The sequence below is a fragment of the Oncorhynchus gorbuscha genome, linkage group LG18 (assembly GCF_021184085.1).
Source record: "Oncorhynchus gorbuscha isolate QuinsamMale2020 ecotype Even-year linkage group LG18, OgorEven_v1.0, whole genome shotgun sequence".
NCBI classification, from domain to species: Eukaryota; Metazoa; Chordata; class Actinopteri; order Salmoniformes; family Salmonidae; genus Oncorhynchus; species Oncorhynchus gorbuscha.
In genome coordinates this window covers 74,474,075-74,493,597 of record NC_060190.1, presented here as the reverse complement: position 1 = coordinate 74,493,597, position 19,523 = coordinate 74,474,075, and the positions used below count along the sequence as shown (strand labels likewise).

The 19,523-nt window shown below is 48.2% G+C and overlaps 1 protein-coding gene across 3 annotated transcripts in view; it reads right to left on the bottom strand.

Moving 5' to 3' along the window:
* Positions 1-2,044: 2,044 nt before the first annotated feature.
* nckap1l (NCK associated protein 1 like) overlaps positions 2,045-19,523 on the bottom strand; it is a 61,027-nt gene continuing 43,548 nt past the window's right edge. For 2 of the 3 annotated variants that reach the window (XM_046312002.1, XM_046312003.1), the window contains exons 22-31: positions 18,421-18,551; positions 17,092-17,189; positions 12,083-12,176; positions 11,526-11,608; positions 11,146-11,226; positions 7,660-7,753; positions 7,208-7,324; positions 3,210-3,319; positions 2,983-3,075; positions 2,045-2,703 (exon numbers count right to left, since the gene is read on the bottom strand). In XM_046312002.1, coding sequence (XP_046167958.1) covers positions 2,587-2,703; positions 2,983-3,075; positions 3,210-3,319; positions 7,208-7,324; positions 7,660-7,753; positions 11,146-11,226; positions 11,526-11,608; positions 12,083-12,176; positions 17,092-17,189; positions 18,421-18,551 — 1,018 coding nt within the window. In that variant the 3' untranslated portion in view covers positions 2,045-2,586. Of the gene's footprint in view, positions 2,704-2,982; positions 3,076-3,209; positions 3,320-3,366; positions 3,550-7,207; positions 7,325-7,659; positions 7,754-11,145; positions 11,227-11,525; positions 11,609-12,082; positions 12,177-17,091; positions 17,190-18,420; positions 18,552-19,523 lie in introns of those variants that run through there. The other variant, XM_046312004.1, reaches the window with a different exon arrangement.

The window sequence follows — 19,523 nt, the reverse complement described above, 5'->3', positions numbered from 1 at the left end:
TTCCTATCCTACCGGGTGTTCCTTCCTACCGGGGTGTTCCTATCTACCGAGGTGTTCCTACCTACCGAGGTGTTCCTATCTACCGAGGTGTTCCTACCTACCAAGGTGTTCCTACCTACCGGGGTGTTCCTATCTACCGAGGTGTTCCTACCTACCGAGGTGTTCCTATCTACCGAGGTGTTCCTACCTACCGAGGTGTTCCTACCTACCGAGGTGTTCCTATCTACCGAGGTGTTCCTACCTACCGATGTGTTCCTATCTACTGGGGTATGAGGTGTTCCTACCTACCGGGTGTTCCTACCTACCGAGGTGTTCCTATCTACCGAGGTGTTCCTTCCTACCGAGGTATGAGGTATTCCTATCTACCGAGGTGTTCCTATCTACCGAGGTGTTCCTATCTACCGAGGTGTTCCTATCTACCGAGGTATGAGGTGTTCCTACCTACCGAGGTGTTCTTATCTACCGAGATGTTCCTACCTACCGAGGTATGAGGTGTTCCTACCTACCGAGGTGTTCCTACCTACCGAGGTGTTCCTACCTACCGGGGTGTTCCTACCTACCGGGGTGTTCCTACCTACCGGGGTGTTCCTTACTACTGGGGTGTTCCTACCTACCGAGGTGTTCCTACCTACTGAGGTGTGTTCCTACCTACCGAGGTGTTCCTACCTACCGGGGTGTTCCTACCTACTGGGGTATGAGGTGTTCCTACCTACCGGGGTGTTCCTACCTACCGGGGTGTTCCTACCTACCGGGGTGTTCCTTCCTACCGGGGTGTTCCTATCTACCGAGGTATGAGGTGTTCCTACCTACCGGGGTGTTCCTACCTACTGGGGTTCCTACCTACCGAGGTGTTCCTACCTACCGGGGTGTTCCTTCCTACCGGGGTGTTCCTATCTACCGAGGTATGAGGTGTTCCTACCTACCGGGGTGTTCCTACCTACTGGGGTATGAGGTGTTCCTACCTACCGAGGTGTTCCTATCTACCGAGGTGTTCCTATCTACCGAGGTGTTCCTACCTACCGGGGTGTTCCTACCTACCGGGGTGTTCCTACCTACCGGGGTGTTCCTACCTACCGAGGTATGAGGTGTTCCTACCTACCGAGGTGTTCCTATCTACCGAGGTGTTCCTATCTACCGAGGTGTTCCTACCTACCAGGCTGTTCCTACCTACCGGGGTGTTCCTACCTACCGGGGTGTTCCTACCTACCGGGGTGTTCCTTCCTACTGGGGTGTTCCTATCTACCGAGGTATGAGGTGTTCCTACCTACCGGGGTGTTCCTACCTACTGCGGTATGAGGTGTTCCTACCTACCGGGGTGTTCCTACCTACCGGGGTGTTCCTACCTACCGAGGTATGGGGTGTTCCTACCTACCGAGGTATGAGGTGTTCCTACCTACCGAGGTGTTCCTATCTACCGAGGTGTTCCTATCTACCGGGGTGTTCCTATCTACCGAGGTGTTCCTATCTACCGAGGTGTTCCTATCTACCGAGGTGTTCCTATCTACCGAGGTGTTCCTATCTACCGGGGTATGAGGTGTTCCTACCTACCAAGGTGTTCCTACCTACTGGGGTGTTCCTACCTACTGGGGTGTTCCTACCTACCGAGGTGTTCCTACCTACCGAGGTGTTCCTATCTACCGAGATGTTCCTACCTACCGAGGTGTTCCTACCTACCGAGATGTTCCTATCTACCGAGGTGTTCCTACCTACCGAGGTGTGAGGTGTTCCATAGACTCCCCTACCAAGAAGTTCTAGACCATTGGGGAGGCCCAGTACACACACACTACAGGATGGGCCACACTTCCCCCAGCCTAACAGACCCCATTGCTAAACACAGGGGACGCTTGGTGAGGTTGGTGTAGGTAGTCTTTTTGAGCGGTGGGCTGGAAATACACTCATATTAGTGTAATGTGTGTAATGTGCATGTTGTTATTGTCTTTTACTGTAAACACACATTTAAATAAATATCAGTAAACTGTATTCATAGACAATGGGAGTAAGTATTGTATTTTTTCCAAGATCTCTCCAAAAAAACGATTGGACATGTTCTTTCATAAACCCTTTAATAATGGCTAAATAAAGGTTATATTATTTCTGAAGGTTTACAAAGCCACATATATTGTGTTAGCTGTGCATAGTAACAAATCAATCAATCATTATTATTATTATTATTTATAAATCACATTTTACATCATCAGTTGTCACAAAATGCTTTTTACAGTAATCCAACGTTGACCCCACAGAGCTTTTACAGTGACACGACCTAGACCCTACGGAGCAGAAGGCAGTGTTTGGCGACGTCAGAGACTAGAGCCTGGATTCAATCTGAAACTGTGCTATATAGCAGGCCTGACGAACACGGTTAACATTGCCTTTGAAAGCCACACTGTCTACAAAAGCGAGCGGCTTGAATCCCAACCTAGAAGAGGTTATATCGGATACTCAGTGCATCCGACCCAGGGATTTGATGAAGGCCTTGTACACCTCTCTGTAGACGTTCCCCAGCAGTGTGTGTGTGTGTGTGTGTGTGTGTGTGTGTGTGCGTGCGTGCGTGCGTGCGTGCGTGCGTGCGTGCGTGCGTGTGTGTTAGCCCAGTGTAATGATATAGTTCTTGTAGACCTCTCTGTAGGCGTTCCTCAGCAGGACATAAGGGAAACAGCTCTCCAACATGTCCTGGCTCAGGAACGGAGACGCCTCCACGATCTGTAGAGGAGGTAGGTGGCCAATCAGGTGAAGAGAATACATTATACATGTATAGAACATTTAAAAAAGGTTAAATGTACAGTATGCATGATTTTTGACCAGAGTCAGACATTTTTCTCCTGACCATGAGACCTGACAGGAAAAAACATCTGGGACCTTGTTATGAGTCACTCCGTAATCCTTGTCCAAGCCAGAACAATCCACAAGGACCTAGTTATGGCCCCCTGACATTTTCAACATTACGATAAGTAGAAATACTGTAGGAAGACCTGAGCCTACCATGTGCAGGAGAAGGTAGATGGAGTCTCTGTTCTTGCCGTCCACCCTATTCTCTACATTCTGCCCCAGCTGGAGCAGTGTGGAAGACGCGACCTAGATGAACAAGATCACCTTTAGCAGTAGGAATAGATCTACAACTACAGGACAACTGCTAAAAAAAATCAGATGAAAATATCCTGTGTCAACATGACCTCTTTAGAGACAGTGCATCCAGGTTGATCACGTACCAGAAGGAACTCCTTAAGGTGCTGCTCTATGTTCTTGCTCTCGACGGTGAACATGGCTGCGGACAGCTGGTTGACGGCCGTGGCCAGACAGTGGATGTTGTTGTGGTGCCCTGCGGTCAATCAATCAATCAATCAATCAATTAGTTGGGTGACGGCCGTGGCCAGACAGTGGATGTTGTTGTGATGCCCTGCGGTCAATCAATCAATCAATCAATCAATCAATTAGTTGAGTGACTGCCGTGGCCAGACAGTGGATGTTGTTGTGATGCCCTGCGGTCAATCAATCAATCAATCAGTTGAGTGACGGCCGTGGCCAGACAGTGGATGTTGTTGTGGTGCCCTGCGGTCAATCAATCAATCAATCAATCAATTAGTTGAGTGACGGCCGTGGCCAGACAGTGGATGTTGTTGTGGTTCCCTGCGGTCAATCAATCAAAGCAGAAACCAGGGCCACACAGAAGAATACCAAACTAAATGAAAAGACACCACTTTTAAAAAAATTACATTTACAGGAACTGTCAACTCCCTAGACCGGAGGAGGTGTCCTTTAGGTCCAGCACTACCAATAACAGTCAACTCCCTAGACCGTAGGAGGTGTCCTTTAGGTCCAGCACTGCCAATAACAGTCAACTCCCTAGACCGTAGGAGGTGTCCTTTAGGTCCAGCACTGCCAATAACAGTCAACTCCCTAGACCGTAGGAGGTGTCCTTTAGGTCCAGCATTGCCAATAACAGTCAACTCCCTAGACCGTAGGAGGTGTCCTTTAGGTCCAGCACTGCCAATAACAAAAGAAGGTGGCCACACGTTCTATAGCTCCGATGTAACAACAACAATGCTACCGACACTTTTGACGGAATCCTGTCTCCATCAGGGTTTCTGAATCCTTTTTATTCCAGGGTCATGTTTCAAATGCAGAGAAAAACCTGACCGCCATCTCTGATGTCACCATCTCTGATGTCACCATCTCTGATGTCACCATCTCTGATGTCACCATCTCTGATGTCACCATCTGTGATGTCACCATCTCTGATGTCACCATCTCTCTGACTTTGCTCCACGGTTGTTATTTGATGCTCTTAGGAGTTCTCCATCCGGCTCTGTGCCAACTCAATAAGACTAATTTTATGGAAAATCTATGCTGTCTGACACAATCACTATGGGGCAGCAGGTGGCCTAGTGGTTAGAGCGTTGGACTAGTAAACGTAAAGGTTGCAAGATCGAATCCCCCGAGCTGAGAAGGTACAAATATGTTGTTCTGCCCCTGAACAAGGCAGTTAACCCACTGTTCCTAGGCTGTCAATGAAAATTAGAATTTGTTCTTAACTGACTTTCCTACTTAAGTAAAAGTAAAAAAATAAATAAAATAGAAACACAACAGCATCCCAAATAGCACCTTATTCCCTATATAGTGCACTTGGGACCTGGTCTAAAGTAGTGCACTTCCTTATGTGCTCTGGTCAAAAGTAGTGCACTTCCTTATGGGCCCTGGTCAAAAGTAGTGCACTTCCTTATGGGCCCTGGTCTAAAGTAGTGCACTTCTTTATGGGCCCTGGTCAAAAGTAGTGCACTTCCTTATGGTTTCTGGTCAAAAGTAGTGCACTTCCTTATGGGCTCTGGTCAAAAGTATCTTGGCCATGTTCTGTCATAATCTCCACCCGGCACAGCCAGAAGAGGACTGGCCACCCCACATATGCTCTCTCTAATTCTCTCTTTCTTTCTCTCTCTCTCGGAGGACCTGAGCCCCAGGACCATGCCCCAGGACTACCTGACATGATGACTCCTTGCTGTCCCCAGTCCACCTGAACGTGCTGCTGCTCCAGTTTCAACTGTTCTGCCTTATTATTATTTGACCATGCTGGTCATTTATGAACATTAGAACATCTTGGCCATGTTCTGTTATAATCTCCACCCGGCACAGCCACAAGAGGACTGGCCACCCCACATAGCCTGGTTCCTCTCTAGGTTTCTTCCTAGGTTTTGGCCTTTCTAGGGAGTTTTTCCTAGCCATAGTGCTTCTACACCTGCATTGCTTGCTGTTTGGGGGTTTTAGGCTGGGTTTCTGTACAGCACTTTGAGATATCAGCTGATGTACGAAGGGCTATATAAATACATTTGATTTTATTTGAAAAGTAGTGCACTTCCCCATGGGCCCTGGTCAAAAGTAGTGCACTTCCTTATGCGCTCTGGTCAAAAGTAGTGCACTATTGGGGATAGGGTGTAATTTGGGACGCTATCCCCAGAGTCCTTGGTAAAAAAAACAAGTCTTTCATTTGTCAACCTGCCTGAGTTAAGGTCAATAGGGAATTAGAAGTATTCCAAGGTGTCACAGTGATGACTGTGATGAAGTCACTGTTCCTCCAAGTTCTGGTAAACTGGCGTAACTAGTGTCCATGGAATGTCAACCACATTGAACCAGTTAGCATAACTGTGGCAAATTCCACTTGAGTCGAATTTCACTTAGTCGTGCACTGACGTCGATGGGGAGATAAGGTGGAAATGTTACTTGTGATTCACCCCTGAAAGATTCAAAAATGAGTCAGTGACTATTGTGTGTGTTTCTCCTAATCAGTTAGAAGTAAAGCATACAGCTGGATCTACACTAGTGCTGAGCGAATACAGCTTTTTGAGGTTGGATCGGTGTCGGTTTGAGTATTAAAAATGCTGGATTGAACACAGAATAAACCAATGAATACAAGTCCCATGATGGTAGTGACCGTCCATTACTGTTTCTGTAGCTCAGTTGGTAGAGCATGGCGCTTGTAACGCCAGGGTAGTGGGTTTGATCCCCGGGACCACCCATACGTTGAATGTATGCACACATGACTGTAAGTCGCTTTGGATAAAAGCGTCTGCTAAATGGCATATATTATGACTTATTTTTAACCTTCATTTACTCACATCACTTTACTAAAATATTTCAGTTGTTCTGTATTTTACATTTGTTTTATTTGATGACTTTATTATTTCACTCCAAGTCGACATCTCGTCTCTATAGACCTGTTGCCTGACAAAAATCACTATTTTAGTAGTTCTTCAAAGTAAATAAGGCATACTTTTATGACTGCTGAATACCAAACTATCAATCCCTTAGATCATGTGTTTTCAGGTAGAGATACCTCATGAAGCAACAGCTGCTCTCTATGTCCCCTCATAATCACGCATTCATTTTGGTTAATCGCTTAGCACTAATCTACACACAACAGATGGCATGAGAAGGGGCAGCTGTTGCTATTGTAACATGGAGCCAATGAGGATCCAGACGAACACATGAACATGTAAATCAGACATGGACTCAACTCCACATTGGAGCAGATTTCGAGATCTGGAAAGAAAAACATTTTAAAATGCAGTTTTTTTTGTTGTTGGAGTGAACATACAACCCTGCCTGAAGAATTTCTCCAAGGGTTAAATTAAGCAATAAGGCACGAGGGGGTGTGGTATATCATTACATTACATTTACATTTAAGTCATTTAGCAGACGCTCTTATCCAGAGCGACTTACAAATTGGTGCATTCACCTTATGACATCCAGTGGAACAGTCACTTTACCAATATACCACGGCTAAGGGCTGTTCTAAATCGCGACGCATCTCAGAGTGCTGGATAGAGCCATTAGCCGTGGTATATTGGCCATATATCACAAACCCAAGAGGTGCCTTATTGCTATTTTAAACTGGTTATTAAAGTAATTAGAGCAGTAAAAATACATGCTTTGTCATACCGATGGTATACGGTCTCATATACCGAGGCTGTCAGCCAATCAACAGTCAGGGCTGGAACCAAACAGTTTATAATACAGATTATTTGATGAAATGAACATCCTGTCGAATGTAGGAGGAGTTGGGGTCCAGGTTCAGAGAAGGCAGAGACACAATGTAATGTTGTTGGTTTTGCACTGAACTAAATGTATCACTAGGGTTATTGTGACCGTATGTTCAACAGGGAGCGAAGAGGGACATCTATGTACATTTACCACAAGTCAATAACCCAGTCCTTACCACCATAATGTCTGCTGTAGTAGGAGTTGGGATCCAAAGCCAGGATGGGCAGAGACACGGCGATGTAAACCAGGAGAAGGCAGGTTAGCTTGTACTCCTCATCAACAGATGAGTTATCTGAAGAGTAGAACTCATTTTTAGCAAACTTTCCTTTAAAAAAAAAATGTCTTCTTCTAAACTCTAGAAAACGTTAATAGGAAGAAAAAAACAAAAGGAAAGTTGAAAGACATGCATTAATAGGTTAAATATATTTTCATTTGTTTGACTTTTTAGCCAATTGGAGTCCAGCTATATAAAGGGGAGGATAGGTTGTGGAATCCTTCTGTTTTGTCATGAAGATATATTGTACAAAACCAATAAAGTGGTCCTTCGAGCCGGATAGTGACAATTGTCTTGGAACATGACCAGTGTAAAAAAAAACGGACATCCCCACCAGAGACTATTGTATTTACCTGTACGCATACTAGCGACGGCTGCCACCAAAGCAGGGTCGATGTCACAAGTCAGTCCTGCTGCAGACGCCAGCTCAAACACCGTCAGGGTTACCTGCATCAGGTAAACAAGATGTCTTCAACCATTTTTAATCTTAAAGATGCCTTCATTTACTTATTTGGCTTATCAGTTCTTTTCAGCTTCTAGCGGAGCAACAAAAAAAGCCTCCATTAAGTGAATATTTCTTAAACTGAAACTATAAAAGCATTGGTTAACTACGGTTCCCTCTTTCTGTAGCAAGGGGTGGGGGAATTTTTTTTGGGAGGGAGGGGGTGGGGTGGGGTGGGGGGTCAGAATGTTTCCATTGAGGTGGTTATTTTAGTTGAGAGGTTGCAGACCAGACAGACATGATGTGTCTCTTTCAGGGAGGTCAGCTTGCCTCTGCTTGGTGCCTGGTGCTGCTGACGTCTTAGGGCTCATCCTGAACCAGGCTGTGGCATGTTATGTTTTCTCTGCACACTTGGGTTCAAATCATGTTTGAAATCTTTCAAATACTTTAAGTATTTGTTTTAGCCTGCTTGGAGTGCCAGGTTGGCATGGTTTGACTTCTCTATTGGTTTCCATAGCACTATACAAACTCAAACCAGCACAGATAAAGTATTTTTAAATGATTTCCAATAGTATTTACACCCGGGTCTGGGATGTCTGCTTTGTATGTCCTACTCTCACGCTCAGGGGAAAGACATAAGCAGGCCAGGGGGCTTTCCACAGTCAGAGACAACTCATAAAATACGCCTTCTCCTGTTCCACTGCTCTCTACTCCTCTCTACTGCTCTCTACCCCCCTCTACTCCTCTCGACTCCTCTCGACTCCTCTCGACTCCTCTCGACTCCTCTCTACCCCTCTCTACTGCTCTCTACCGCACTACCCCTCTCTACTCCTCTACTGCTCTCTACTGCTCTCTACCCCTCTCTACCCCTCTCTACTCCTCTCTACCCCTCTCTACCCCTCTCTACCCCTCTCTACCCCTCTCTACTGCTCTCTACCGCACTACCCCTCTCTACTCCTCTACTGCTCTGTACTGCTCTCTACCCCTCTCTACCCCTCTCTACCCCTCTCTACCCCTCTACTGCTCTCTACCGCACTACCCCACTCTACTCCTCTACTGCTCTCTACCCCTCTCTACTCCTCTCTACCCCCTCTCTACCCCCTCTACTCCTCTCTACCCCTCTCTACTCCTCTCTACCCCTCTACTGCTCTCTACCGCACTACCCCTCTCTACTCCTCTACTGCTCTCTACCCCTCTCTACCCCTCTACCCCTCTCTACCCCTCTCTACCCCTCTACCCCTCTCTACCCCCCTCTACCCCTCTCTACCCCTCTCTTACTCCTCTACCGCCCTCTCTACCCCTCTCTACCCTCTCTACCCCTCTCTCTACCCCTCTCTACCCCTCTCTACCCCTCTCTACCCCTCTCTACTGCCCTCTACTGCTCTCTACCCCTCTCTACCCCTCTCTACCCCTCTCTACCCCTCTCTACCCCTCTCTACCCCTCTCTACTCCTGTACTGCTCTCTACCCCTCTCTACCCTCTACTGCTCTCTACCCCTCTACTCCTCTCTACCCCTCTCTACCCCTCTACTGCTCTCTACTGCTCTCTACTGCTCTCTACTCCTCTACTGCTCTCTACTCCTCTCTACTCCTCTCTACTCCTCTCTACTCCTCTCTACTCCTCTCTACTCCTCTGAATAACACTGTAATTCAAGTTATCGTATGAACGGTTGTTTTTTTGGTAATGATCCTATCCTACCCTATACTCTCCTACCCTACCCTATCCTACCCATCCTATCCTATCCTACCATACCCTGTCCTACCATTCCATATTCTATCCTACCCTGTTTTTTCACCCTACCCTGTCATGCGATCCCTATCCTACCATATCCGATTCCACCCTATAACATACCCTATCATCCTACCCTATAATATCCTACCCTATCCTATTCCACCCTACCCTTTCCTATACTACCCTATAATTCTGTATCCTATCCAACCCTATTGTGTCTTATGCTACCCTATCCTATCCTTATAATACCCTACTCTATCCAACCTGCCCTACCCTATACAACCCTACTGTGTCCTATCATACACCACCCACCCTACTCTACCCTATTCTATCCTACCCTATCATACACCACCCTACCCTAACCTACTCTACCCTATTCTATCCTACCCTATCATACGCCACCCTACCCTAACCTACTCTACCCTATTCTATCCTACCCTATCATACGCTACCCTACACTAACCTATTCTACCCTATTCTATCCTACCCTATCATACACCACCCTACCCTAACCTACTCTACCCTATTCTATCCTACCCTATCATACGCCACCCTACCTAACCTACTCTACCCTATTCTATCTTACCCTATCATACACCACCCTACCCTAACCTACTCTACCCTATTCTATCCTACCCTATCATATGCCACCCTACCCTAACCTACTCTACCCTATTCTATCCTACCCTATCTTGCGCTATCCTATCCGAATCTACCCTATAATGTACCCTATCAATCCTACACTATCATACCCTATCCTATCATATCCAACCCTACCCTACGCTATCCTATCCTACACTACCCTAACTAACCCTACCCTACCTTACCATATCATACCCTACCATACAATATCCTATCCAACTCAACCCTACGCTATCCTATCCTATTGTATCCTACCCTATAATACCGTATTCTATCCTCCCCAACCCAACCCTACCATATCCTACCCTAAACTATTCTACCTTAACCTACCCCATCATGCACTACCCTATCCAATACTATCATACCCTATCTAACTCTAACCTACGCTCTCCTATCCCACCCTATAATACTGTATCCTATACTACCCTATCCCACACTACCATATCCTACCCTACTCCATCCTACCTTAACCCAGAATATCATGCACTACCCTATCCGAATCTACCCTATAACGTACCTATCAATCCTACCCTATCCCACCCTACGCTACGCTACCCTATCATATCCAACCCTATACTACCCTAATCAACCCTACCATATCCTACCCTAATTTACCGTCTACCATACCATATCCTACCCTATCAAATCCTACCCTACCCTATCCTCCCCTATCCTATCCCTATTGTATCATATCCTATTATACCGTATCCTATCCTGTTCTATCCTACCCTATTCAACCCTACTCTATCCTACCCTGAACAAGCCTATCCTAATCTACCCTATCCAACCCTACTGTGTCCTACATATCATACCCTACCCTATAAAACCCTACCCTATTCTATCCTACCCAACTATATCTTCCCTTCCCTATCCCACCCTACTCTATCCTACCTTATCCTACCATACCATACCATATCCTACCCTATCCAACCCTCCCCTACTCTACCCAACCCACCATACTCTGTACTATTCTTTACTCTCAGATTATATTCGATTTTCCAAACCTAAGCAAAACAAGCTGTACCTTGATGTCTGTGTCAGGGGAGATCATGTCCCTTAGGCTCTCAATGGGCCCCATCAGGTAGGGGCAATGCTTCTGCATGATCTGATAACAGAGAACAGAGGGATTATTAGGTACCCTATGACAGGTACCCTATGACAGGTACCCTATGACAGGTACCCTATGACAGGTACCCTATGACAGGATATTAATATTTTATTTGCAGCCTCGACCATAAGGGCGACTGATGTCATAAACAGTCGTGGCAGCAGGTGTCAACTCATGCCAACTGACTTCACAATAAACATGACAACAACAACAACAACAACAGCCTTATTACCCAAAAGAGGGGAATGACATTAAATTCTCCATTCAGTATATTATAAGTGGTAGTGTGTCCTCACGTCTTCCAGTGTGTTCTGTGCCATGGCTCTAAAGGACAGGATCACTCCGATGATGGTCATCCTCTTCAGGACGTTCTCTCCCGCTGGACAGGTTAAACACGAGAGATTAAAGCTACGTTCATACAATCTATTATCCTTTTTAGTATCATGAGGGCACGGCACCGAGATGTTTGACATCTCTGAAATCATGTCAGTTGGAGAAGCTCCAGTTATATACACACTGCACAGATCTAACAGGATCAGACGGGATTCAGTCCCCCTCGAGGTATTCCACATCACCTTTCACATCATCAACGGATAGTCTGTTTGTCTTCTCATCTTTCTCCTGTTCCCCCTGCAGCTCACTTGGCACTCTTCCCTGGAGGTTAGTGTGTGTGTGTGTGTGTGTGTGTGTGTGTGTGTGTGTGTGTGTGTGTGTGTGTGTGTGTGTGTGTGTGTGTGTGTGTGTGTGTGTGTGTGTGTGTGTGTGTGTGTGTGTGTGTGTGTGTGTGTGTGTGTGTGTGTGTGTGTGTGTGTGTGTGTGTGTGTGTGTGTGTGTGTATATCTGCATGTGTTACCAGGCAGTCTCTTCTGGAGGTTAGCCATGGCCTCAGGTTTGTCAAAGTTAGCTCTCATCTGAACTAGCACGTCCATGTTCTCTATCACCAGTTTCTGGAGGAGAGGAGAGGAGAGGAGAGGAGAGGAGAGGAGAGGAGAGGAGAGGAGAGGAGAGGAGAGGAGAGGAGAGGAGAGGAGAGGAGAGGAGAGGAGAGGAGAGGAGAGGAGAGGAGAGGAGAGGAGAGGAGAGGAGAGGAAAGAGAAGCGAAGAGAAGAGAAGAGAAGAGCAGAGGAAAAATAGAAAATAGATGGATAGAGTTGTGAGATACTGTCAAACTACCAGGTTATGAGTGCAATCAGAGTTAATGTCAAGTTCAATCTTAATGTCAACTTTCTACCATTTACTGTAGGAGCTGTAATGACACATTGACCAGGAGACGTTCTCTCTTTCAGACGATATGTTGATTTAACCTTTATTTAAGGGACAAATTAGATCTTTTTTTAATATAAATTAAAATAAGGGATATTCAGGTCACAGGTCTTCATCTCCTGTTGGACTGTGTGGGGGAGAGTATGAGTTCATCTCCTGTTGGACTGTGTGGGGGAGAGTATGAGTTCATCTCCTGTTGGACTGTGTGGGGGAGAGTATGAGTTCATCTCCTGTTGGACTGTGTGGGGGAGAGTATGAGTTCATCTCCTGTTGGACTGTGTGGGGGAGAGTATGAGTTCATCTCCTGTTGGACTGTGTGGGGGAGAGTATGAGTTCATCTCCTGTTGGACTGTGTGGGGGAGAGTATGAGTTCATCTCCTGTTGGACTGTGTGGGGGAGAGTATGAGTTCATCTCCGGAACCGGAACCGGTGGTCGCATCTGCACTTCGCTCCCGCGGGTAGTATAACTTTTTCATTATATTTCTTTATATCACAACGGTTTGATTTGTCTAATCTTAGCAATTTCTTCTCAGCTAGCTACATAGCCGTCTTTGTATCAAAGATAATTGCGTAATTATCGTATTTCGCCGTCCTAACGTAGTCTTCACTAGCCAGCTAGCTAACGTCCACTGATTAGCTGCACTGGAGAAACTATTACACTCAACTGAACGACTTGATTAGTGTAGTGTTAGCTAGCTACATAGCTGTCTTTGCTGTCTTCGTATCCAAGATAATTGTGTTGTTTAGGTTTAGAGTGTGTAGTCTTAGAGCGATTATCTTAATTTACCGAGGTTAGCTAGCCAGCTATTTGTCGTCCTTAACGTAGGTGACTCTGCTAGCTAGCCAACGCTAGCCAACGTCTTCTGTATAGAACTCAACTACCCGGTCGCATTCACAGGTAGTATCACATTTTCACTTCATTTCATTACAGTACAACGGTTTGATTTGTTTGATCGTAGCTAGCTACTTAGCTAGCTACATAGCCGTCTTTGTATCAAAGATAATTGTGTAGTCTAGAGCGATTTTCTAGGTTCGCTAGCCAGCTATTGTCGTTCTTTTAACGCAACGTAACGTAAACAACACTGCTAGCTAGCCAGCTAGCCCCGAATAGCAACACTGCAGAAACTATTACACTCAACGGAACGACTTGATTAGTGTAGTGTCAACAACGCACCCACTGCCAGCTGGCCTACTTCAGCAGTACTGTATCATTTTAATCATTTTAGTCAATAAGATTCTTGCTACGTAGCTTAACTTTCTGAACATTCGAGACGTGTAGTCCACTTGTCATTCCAATCTCCTTTGCATTAGCGTAGCCTCTTCTGTAGCCTGTCAACTATGTGTCTGTTTATCCCTGTTCTCTTCTCTCTGCACAGACCATACAAACGCTCCTCACCGCGTGGCCGCGGCCACCCTACTCTGGTGGTCCCAGCGCGCACGACCCACGTGGAGTTCCAGGTCTCCGGTAGCCTCTGGAACTGCCAATCTGCAGTCAACAAGGCAGAGTTCATCTCAGCCTATGCCTCCCTCCAGTCCCTCGACTTCTTGGCACTGACGGAAACATGGATCACCACAGACAACACTGCTACTCCTACTGCTCTCTCTTCGTCCGCCCACGTGTTCTCGCACACCCCGAGAGCGTCTGGTCAGCGGGGTGGTGGCACCGGGATCCTCATCTCTCCCAAGTGGTCATTCTCTCTTTCTCCCCTTACCCATCTGTCTATCACCTCCTTTGAATTCCATGCTGTCACAGTTACTAGCCCTTTCAAGCTTAACATCCTTATCATTTATCGCCCTCCAGGTTCCCTCGGAGAGTTCATCAATGAGCTTGATGCCTTGATAAGCTCCTTTCCTGAGGACGGCTCACCTCTCACAGTTCTGGGCGACTTTAACCTCCCCACGTCTAACTTTGACTCTTTCCTCTCTGCCTCCTTCTTTCCACTCCTCTCCTCTTTTGACCTCACCCTCTCACCTTCCCCCCCTACTCACAAGGCAGGCAATACGCTCGACCTCATCTTTACTAGATGCTGTTCTTCCACTAACCTCATTGCAACTCCCCTCCAAGTCTCCGACCACTGCCTTGTATCCTTTTCCCTCTCGCTCTCATCCAACACCTCCCACACTGCCCCTACTCGGATGGTATCGCGCCGTCCCAACCTTCGCTCTCTCTCCCCGCTACTCTCTCCTCTTCCATCCTATCATCTCTTCCCTCCGCTCAAACCTTCTCCCACCTATCTCCTGATTCTGCCTCCTCAACCCTCCTCTCCTCCCTCTCTGCATCCCTTGACTCTCTATGTCCCCTATCCTCCAGGCCGGCTCGGTCCTCCCCTCCCGCTCCGTGGCTCGATGACTCATTGCGAGCTCACAGAACAGGGCTCCGGGCAGCCGAGCGGAAATGGAGGAAAACTCGCCTCCCTGCGGACCTGGCATCCTTTCACTCCCTCCTCTCTACATTTTCCTCCTCTGTCTCTGCTGCTAAAGCCACTTTCTACCACGCTAAATTCCAAGCATCTGCCTCTAACCCTAGGAAGCTCTTTGCCACCTTCTCCTCCCTCCTGAATCCTCCGCCCCCTCCCCCTCCTCCCTCTCTGCAGATGACTTCGTCAACCATTTTGAAAAGAAGGTCGACGACATCCGATCCTCGTTTGCTAAGTCAAACGACACCGCTGGTTCTGCTCACACTGCCCTACCCTGTGCTCTGACCTCTTTCTCCCCTCTCTCTCCAGATGAAATCTCGCGTCTTGTGACGGCCGGCCGCCCAACAACCTGCCCGCTTGACCCTATCCCCTCCTCTCTTCTCCAGACCATTTCCGGAGACCTTCTCCCTTACCTCACCTCGCTCATCAACTCATCCCTGACCGCTGGCTACGTCCCTTCCGTCTTCAAGAGAGCGAGAGTTGCACCCCTTCTGAAAAAACCTACACTCGATCCCTCCGATGTCAACAATTACAGACCAGTATCCCTTCTTTCTTTTCTCTCCAAAACTCTTGAACGTGCCGTCCTTGGCCAGCTCTCCCGCTATCTCTCTCTGAATGACCTTCTTGATCCAAATCAGTCAGGTTTCAAGACTAGTCATTCAACTGAGACTGCTCTCCTCTGTATCACGGAGGCGCTCCACACTGCTAAAGCTAACTCTCTCTCCTCTGCTCTCATCCTTCTAGATCTATCGGCTGCCTTCGATACTGTGAACCATCAGATCCTCCTCTCCACCCTCTCCGAGTTGGGCATCTCCGGCACGGCCCACGCTTGGATTGCGTCCTACCTGACAGGTCGCTCCTACCAGGTGGCGTGGCGAGAATCTGTCTCCTCACCACGCGCTCTCACCACTGGTGTCCCCAGGGCTCTGTTCTTGGCCCTCTCCTATTCTCGCTATACACCAAGTCACTTGGCTCTGTCATAACCTCACATGGTCTCTCTTATCATTGCTATGCAGACGACACACAATTAATCTTCTCCTTTCCCCCTTCTGATGACCAGGTGGCGAATCGCATCTCTGCATGTCTGGCAGACATATCAGTGTGGATGACGGATCACCACCTCAAGCTGAACCTCGGCAAGACGGAGCTGCTCTTCCTCCCGGGGAAGGACTGCCCGTTCCATGATCTCGCCATCACGGTTGACAACTCCATTGTGTCCTCCTCCCAGAGCGCCAAGAACCTTGGCGTGATCCTGGACAACACCCTGTCGTTCTCAACCAACATCAAGGCGGTGGCCCGTTCCTGTAGGTTCATGCTCTACAACATCCGCAGAGTACGACCCTGCCTCACACAGGAAGCGGCGCAGGTCCTAATCCAGGCACTTGTCATCTCCCGTCTGGATTACTGCAACTCGCTGTTGGCTGGGCTCCCTGCCTGTGCCATTAAACCCCTTCAACTCATCCAGAACGCCGCAGCCCGTCTGGTGTTCAACCTTCCCAAGTTCTCTCACGTCACCCCGCTCCTCCGTTCTCTCCACTGGCTTCCAGTTGAAGCTCGCATCCGCTACAAGACCATGGTGCTTGCCTACGGAGCTGTGAGGGGAACGGCACCTCAGTACCTCCAGGCTCTGATCAGGCCCTACACCCAAACAAGGGCACTGCGTTCATCCACCTCTGGCCTGCTCGCCTCCCTACCACTGAGGAAGTACAGCTCCCGCTCAGCCCAGTCAAAACTGTTCGCTGCCCTGGCCCCCCAATGGTGGAACAAACTCCCTCACGACGCCAGGACAGCGGAGTCAATCACCACCTTCCGGAGACACCTGAAACCCCACCTCTTTAAGGAATACCTAGGATAGGATAAGTAATCCCTCTCACCCCCCCTAAGTTTTAGATGCACTATTGTTAAGTGACTGTCCCACTGGATGTCATAAGGTGAATGCACCAATTTGTAAGTCGCTCTGGATAAGAGCGTCTGCTAAATGACTTAAATGTAAATGTAAATCTCCTGTTGGACTGTGTGGGGGAGAGTATGAGTTCATTGGACTGTGTGGGGGAGAGTGTTGGACTGTGTGGGGGAGAGTAAGAGTGACTTCATTGTTCAACAGCGGCAGATCAGAGATAGACCGCCAGCCCGCCCTCTGAGAGATATGAGCCGTCTGTAATTGTTTGAAGCTTAATCCTACCTTGAGTTCTCCGACTTGTGAGGTGATGTGCCACATCAGGTTCTCACTGAGAAACTTGAGACCGTACGGACCAATCAGCTCGGCCAGGGCCTGCATCTCTGGGCAGATTAGGGATGAAGGGGAGAATATGGATGTGTGGTTTAGAATGTAGTTGTCACACCCTGATCTGTATCACCTGTCCCTGTGATTGTCTCCACCCCCTCCAGGTGTCGCTGATTTCCCCCAGTCTATTTATCTCTGTGTTTCCTGTCTCTCTGTGCCAGTTCGTCTTGTATGTTTAGTGAAGTCAACCAGCGTGTTTTTCACCGTACTCTGTCTTCCTGGTTCTGACCACTGCCTGACTCTGGACTACTTTCCCACCTGCCTGATCATCCTACCTGCCCTGACCTTGGAATCTGCCTGTCCTTCGGTACCAATTGGACTCTGAACTGGTTTTGACCTTTAGCCTGTACACGACCATTCTCTTGCCGACCCCTTTTTGGATGAATAAACATTGTAAGACTCCAACCATCTGCCTCCTGTGTCTGCATCTGGGTCTCGCCTTGTGCCTTGATAGTAGTTTAGACTGCAGTTAGGACCCGAGGGCTACAGCACCCGAGGGCTACAGAGCTAGGTGGACAGGGCAGAGCTAGGTGGAGAGGGCAGAGCTAGGTGGACAGGGCAGAGCTAGGTGGAGGGGGCGGAGCTAGGTGGAGAGGGTGGTGTTAGGTGGTGCTAGGGTGGAGGGGTGGTGCTAGGTGGAGAGGGTGGAGGTAGGTGGAGAGGGTGGTGCTAGGTGGAGAGGGTGGTGCTAGGTGGAGAGGGTGGAGGTAGGGGGAGAGGGTGGTGCTAGGTGGAGAGGGTGGTGCTAGGTGGAGAGGGTGGAGCTAGCTGGAGAGGGTGGTGCTAGGTGGAGAGGGTGGTGCTAGGTGGAGGGGGTGGTGCTAGGTTTTAGAGGGTGGTGCTAGGTGGAGAGGGTGGTGCTAGGTGGAGAGGGTGGAGAGGGTGGTGCTAGGTGGAGAGGGTGGTGCGAGGTGGAGAGGGTGGAGCTAGGTGGAGCTAGGTGGAGAGGGTGGTGGAGAGGATGGCGGTAGGTGAAGAGGGTGGTGCTAGGTGGAGAGGGTGGAGGTAGGTGGAGAGGGTGGTGCTAGGTGGAGAGGGTGGTGCTAGGTGGAGAGGGTGGAGGTAGGTGGAGAGGGTGGAGGTAGGTGGAGAGGGTGGAGGTAGGGGGTGCTAGGTGGAGAGGGTGGAGGTAGGGGGTGCTAGGTGGAGAGGGTGGAGGTAGGGGGTGCTAGGTGGAGAGGGTGGAGGTAGGGGGTGCTAGGCTACCCTACTGCAGACAGGTCTCACCTGAGATATCAGAGTACTCCTCTGCTCTGAAACTCTGCTCGTTCTCGATGGTCTGGTTGACGAAGCAGTGCATTGCAGGGCAGTGAACAATCAGGTTGCTGCTGGCCTGACGCAGAAGGCCCTCTAGGTACCTGTGGAGAGGCAGACGTCATATCCTCTTCCTAATTCATTCAAATGCACAACATAGGTGCTAACAGCTGCTGATGAACATCTATAACTACATGCATGTAGCAGTGCAGTGACAGAGGAAACGGTTCAGCGACTGATATAATGTCTGTTAGCCTGGAGACGTCAGAGATGAAGTCACAGAAGGGTTGTCGGTTCAAATCCTAAATCCTAAAAAAAAAAGAAAAGTCCCTTTTTCAGGACCCTGTCTTTCAAAGACAATAAGTAAACATCTAAATAACTCCACAGATCTTCATTGTAAAGGGTTTAAACACTGTTTCTCATGTTTGTTCAATGAACCATAAACAATTAATGAACATGCACCTGTGGAATGATTGTTAAGACACTAACAGCTTACAGACGGTAGGCAATTAAGGTCACAGTTATGAAAACTTAGGACACTAAAGGAGACCTTTCTACTGACTCTGGAAATAACCAGAAGAAAGATGCCCAGGGTGCAATGTCCGTACTGTGAGATGCCTAAGACAGCGCTACAGTACGGACAGCTGATCGTCCTCACAGTGGCAGACCACGTGTAACAACACCTGCACAGGATTGGTACATCTAAACATCATACCTGCGGGACAGGTACAGGATGGCAACAAAAACTGCCCAAATTACACCAGGAATGAACAGTTCAGACTGTTCGCAATAGGCTGAGAGAGGCCGACTGATGGCTTGTAGGCCTGTTGTAGTAAGGCGTGTCCTCACCAGACATCACCGGGCAACAAACGTCACCTATGGGCACAAACCCACTGTTGCTGGACCAGACAGGACTGGCAAAAAGTGCTCTTCACTGACGAGTTGCGGTTTTGTCTCATCGGTGATGGTCAGATTCGTGTTTATAGTTGAAGGAATGTGTCATGCAGGTGAAAGAGGACCCAAAAGCGACTTGGCGAAAACAGAGTCTTTAATCCAGTAAAGTAAATACAATCAAA